We start from the raw sequence: 5,294 nt of genomic DNA on the forward strand, positions 1-5,294 counted from the left end.
ATATTAAAATAAAATATAAGTGATTTATTAAAATAAAAATATAGATAATTACATTTATATGTGACATTTTAAATCATAAAATTATATATTGATTTCAAAATTAAAATTAATTAGATTAATTTAGATAAATTCCTACCCAGGAATTAAATAATAATAATAAGTTCAAATAGATCCTTGAACTGCCAGCCTGCACTGAGCTGAAGTCCTGTGACACAGGAGGACACAAAAAGCTCTCAGGTGCTTCTCCACGTCACAGTGTCTCCTTTCATGACCCAGCACCCATTAGCCTGGTTTCTCTGGGAGATGCTTCCCTCCCTCTGTGTCATCCCATCCATTACCCACTCTCTAACAAACCCATCAGCAGGCTGAGTCAATAAGTTCTGTACAGCTCCTAAAATTGCCTGTCTAGACACACATCTGTGTCAACACCATTCTGGGATGTGATACAAGCTCGCTGCAATCCAAAGCCAGAAAGCCATAGGAAGGAGTGAGGGAAAAATCAGCTCCAGTGAGTGAAACGTGTGGCAGCAGAAGCCTAAACCTGATTTTTTTTATTTTTTTTTTTTAAGTGTGGGATAAAAATTAGAAGCCTTATTTTTCAAGCGGGACTTTTAGGTGGGTTCTGACACTGCTGTGCATTTTAGTAATTAATTATCAGACACCAGCAGCCTAACCCAGCACAAGGGCCAAGTCCTTTCAAAACACTTCAAAATGGAACAGTAAACATCCTTGTCCTAACACAAGAACATGAGACAGGCTGTGGGAGGAATAACCTGTGGGACAGTCAAAAGAACAGGAAGGTGTCACCACTGGGTAGCTGGGGTCTGCACCTGAGAGTAGGAGTGACACAAAGCACTCTCAGAGCTCACCTTACTGCCTCCAGAAAAGTTCCAAGTGGGAGAATAAGCTTTCCAAAAAGGCAAGCTCTGAACTGAGCAGGATTTTTGCCCTTGTCAGACTCCCTGGGAAGCAGAATCATGGTGCTCATCCATCAGAAATGCTCTGCTTGTGTCTCTCGCACTCTGGCCTGCATTCGTGGCCCTGCTGGAGCTTCCACACCCAAAATCTCCTCCAAGCATTCCTTCCCCTGCTCCCACCATCCGTGTGGGACTCCTGGACCCCAGTATTTTGGGAATGGGGGAAATGTGGAGAGGCTTTGCTTGCCAGCAGAGGCCAGCATTGCTCTGCTTGCTGTGCTCCCCACGGTCATCCAAGTGGGGCACATCCCTTCTCCCTCTGGAATCCTGGTTGTACCTTACCTGTGCAGGTCACTAGTAGCTGCCAGCTCTCTCCTGTGATCCTGGGATGGAGAAAGTGAGAGATGTTCATTTCTATTCCCAGGAACTGGCTCCAAAAGGCCTGGCTTGTATTTAAACCTGCCCGTGGCTGTAAAAACATTTGAAAGGAAAAAGAAGGAAGAAAAAGGCCTGGTTAAAAGGCAGGAATATCCCCAGTAAAAGCCAGCTTGGCACTGGGGAAGCACCAGGGATTTAAAGCAAGACTTCCTTGGGCTTCTTGGCACAAGTCACTTGCAAAAAATCCTAAATGCCCCTTGTCCCTTGGCCACGTGACACCTCCTGTGATCACAGGGGGTGTGGAGAGGCCCCGATGATTTCTGGGGGAGACTGAGCCACCCAGACAACTCAGATGCCAAATATTTCCCGGGGAGAACAGGGAAGGTTCCTGATTCAGGCTGAAGTACCCACCTGGATTGTGTCCAGCAGCACTGGCTGTAGTGAGGTTGTGCTGTGGAGGAGCTGCTGGTGGGGTCTGGTTTGTTCTTGGTGCCTCCACACACTGATGGTGAGGAATATACTGTGAAGAGTGCACTTTTCTCGTCTCTTTTTGGTGCAAAGACCTCTTTTCCTGGGCTTGAATATCACCCCCCAGCCTGCTGCCTCCCCAGAGCAGAAAATCACCTCAGTCCCTGGAAACGTTGGAGAGCCAACCCCGATGGCCAAGGTGGTTTGTTTTTTCAACACTACACCCCCTAAATCACGCTGTGTTTCAGGGCAGAATCACCTGGCCACCAGTGAGGCACGTCCCTGCCAGACCTGAGGGTGCAGATTTCCATCCCTCCTCTCCATGGCCTGGTTGGGATCTGGGATGGACAGCCTCGGGCAAAGCAGGAGGCAGCTGCGCAGAGCTGATGCCCAGGGGTAGAGCTGGGCTAAGAGGTTCAAATCCTAAACCAATTCCTTATGGAGTCCTCTGGACCAGCCCTGCTGCAGTGGATAACCTGCAGTTCTACCTGGAGCCCAGCTGGTGGATGGAGAAGAGTTTGGAGGAGCCCAGCATCCCTTAAGAGGCTCTTCCCTCCTCCTCACCCCTTTGCCCAGCCCAGGAGAGGCACATTCCCAGGCTGCCCACACAGCAGCTCCTGGAAGCATGTGTTTGGAAGGGATGAGGGTGGGCACAAGCCTGGAGAAGCTCCTGAGCTCATCCTTGAGCAAGGAAACATCAATGACTCCCACGTCCCGGCTGTTCCTTCCTCACTGTGGGAAATGCCTCTCAGTTTTTAAGCTATTCTTGCTGCCTCCCCAGCCCATGGGATGTTTCCTGGTCTTCTCTTAGTCGTTAGCACACTCACCCAAAAAATTATATATAAACCAAGAGGCAGATTAACAGCAAAAAGTACCTTTGGCCCCAATTCTCCCTCCCTCACCACCTTTTTAATGGGAGTTTTTTGTTTAACCCAGACACCTCGTTTAGTTGTGCTGCTTCAAAAGCCAGGGGTCCCACACAAGTTCACCTGGCTAAAACCAGGAGAAACTTCCCAGTTTTTAATCCAACCCTTAATGCAAAGAGAGGGATAAACCACATGATGCCCAGCAGGGAACCATGCCCAGAGATGTGTCTTATATAAGCTTTTGTGGGAACATTATTTTCGGGAAACCTCAGTGTAATGAGTCATCATCTCTGCTGTAATTAACTCCCATAATGAACAAGGAGATTAGCAGCAGGATTAGGGGGGGATGAGAATAAATTTGGGCCTAAATGAGATAAATCTGGGAGGTTAAAAAGCAGCTTGTGAGAATTGGGTCTCTGCAGTGAAACCAATTCTCTTCCGATACAATTTGCATATTGTTTTCTCTTTGTTCCCTTCCTTATGAAAGCTGAAACCAATTTTAGTTTTATCATTTAAATTGCTGTTCTTATCTTTTCCTGCCTTCCTTGGTGACCAATACAGGGCTGCTGTGTTCTGCTCACAGACTCTGTAGGTTTTCCTGCTGCTTTTTCATTAGTGCTGTGTCGGGTTTAACTGCAACGGGTGTCATTTGTTCCCAAGATCAGCTGTTTCCCTCCCAATTTCCACTGAAGATTCCCTAAATATGCTGGCTAACCTGTGAAGCAAACCCAGAGCCTCCTCCACAGCCAGGAAAACCCTCCTGTTTGATGTTAGAGCAGCTAAATTCCTCTTTAAAAACTGGGAATTCTAACACAGACTGGCTGTGTTCACAGCTGAATGCAAAAATATCAAGGATGGGGAGGAAATGGGGAAGGCATGGATGCAGGATGGACAGCTTGTTTGTTTTGGAAGCATAACAAGCCTTACTTTTACATGCTGGGGTCTTTTATCCCCCTCAGTGCCTTTCTCCCAAGTTCCTCCTCATTATGAAATGGATTTGGGCTGGCTGCGGAGAGCTTCTTGTATTCCTGGATTTGTGCTTCTCAGCCAGCTCCCAGTTAGGGCACAGGTCCCAGTGACCCTCCTGCTGTGTCCCCAGAGCCTCTGAAGTTTTTCAATACCTCACTGGATGAATCCCAGAGGGAAGCTGTCTCCTTCTCCCTGGCCCAGAGGGAACTCGCCATCATCCACGGACCACCCGGCACAGGGAAGACCACGACCCTGGTGGAGATCATCCTGCAGGCTGTGCAGCAAGGCCTCAAGGTGAGGGGCAGTGGCAGGGCTGGGGTGACAGTGACCACCTCTCCTTGTGTGGAGTCCTCACAGCACCCCCCAGTATCAGAAGGGACCTGCAAGGAAGCTGGAGAGGGACAACTCATCAGGAACTGGAGTGGTGGGACAAGGGGGAATGGAATCAAACTGAAAGAGGGGAAACTTCTTTCCTGTGAGGGCAGTGAGACCCTGGCACAGGCTGCCCAGAAGAGGCTGTGGCTGTCCCATCCCTGCAAATGTCCAAGGCCAGGTTGGACGGGGCTTGGAGCAACCTGGGCTAGTGGAAGGTGTCCCTGCCCATGTCAGGGGGTGGGACTGGATGGGCTTTAAGGTCCCTTCCCACCCAAACCATTCTGGGATTCTGTGATTATTGTGCACACTCAAGGGCTTTGTGGCAGCTGGAGCAGCTCCCACAGGAGCTGTGCTAATCCAGAGCCTGGCTGGGCTTGCAGGGATCGGGGACTTTCCCACCAGCTCTGATGAGGTGCTGATAGAAGCTTCAAAGCTCAGGTTTGCTATTTATTGTGGACTCTACACTAGTGCTGCAAAGCCAGGTGAGAATTACCTTTGGAGCCTGGAGGCCCTGGAGATGTCAGTGGTTTATTCCCAATAGGCGCATGTTGGTCTCCCTCTCTCTGCTTCCTCCTGCTTGGACACTGCTGCTCCAGGATTTTGGTGCCCTTGGAGGTACCAAGCAGCTGGTCTCTTCTCTGGCAGGTGCTGTGCTGTGCCCCTTCCAACGTGGCTGTGGATAACCTGGTGGAAAGGCTGGCCAGCTCCAAGGCCCGGATCCTGCGGCTGGGACACCCCGCTCGCCTGCTGGAGCCCATCCAGCAGCATTCCCTGGATGCAGTCCTGGCCCGTGGGGACAACGCCCAGATAGTGGCAGATATCAGGAAGGACATCGACCAGGCCTGGGTACGTGTCCCTGCAGCTCATCCCACATGTGTTGCCTGGCTGCAGCACCCCATCCACAGTCCTCCCTAAAATAAGGGACAACTCTGCCACTTCTTAGATACCTGTGCTCCGGGTTATCCCAAAAATCAGTGACTAGAGGCAAGTCAGTGACTAGTCCTGACATAATCCAACCTGCATACCCTGGTTAAATCAGGTATTTGGGGGTTCAGGATACCACGAGCCCCCAGGGATGCTCATTTTGGATCCTCCTGTATCCAGACAGGGGGTTTGTTGGTGAGTCTGTGTTTGTGGCCAGTCAGCAGGACAAAAGGACACTTCAGGGGTGAGAAAAATAATGGCAAAGTGCAGCAAGAGCTGGGAATGGATCCAGAGTGGCCTGGATTAATCCCATTTACTCTGATTGGAAGTTAGAAAATTAGATATTAGGAAGAAAATCTTCCCTGTGAGGATGCTAAGGCCCTGGCACAGGTTGCCC

The 5,294-nt window shown here is 49.9% G+C and overlaps 1 protein-coding gene across 1 annotated transcript in view; it reads left to right on the forward strand.

Moving 5' to 3' along the window:
- The window catches only part of IGHMBP2 (immunoglobulin mu DNA binding protein 2), a 29,419-nt gene that overhangs the window by 7,061 nt on the left and 17,064 nt on the right, over positions 1-5,294 (forward strand). Inside the window, 2 exon segments of the mRNA XM_029965725.1 lie at positions 3,729-3,892; positions 4,619-4,819. Coding sequence (XP_029821585.1) covers positions 3,729-3,892; positions 4,619-4,819 — 365 coding nt within the window.

Source organism: Manacus vitellinus, unplaced genomic scaffold (assembly GCF_001715985.3).
Source record: "Manacus vitellinus isolate BGI_N305 unplaced genomic scaffold, ASM171598v3 scaffold_118_pilon, whole genome shotgun sequence".
NCBI classification, from domain to species: domain Eukaryota; kingdom Metazoa; phylum Chordata; class Aves; order Passeriformes; family Pipridae; genus Manacus; species Manacus vitellinus.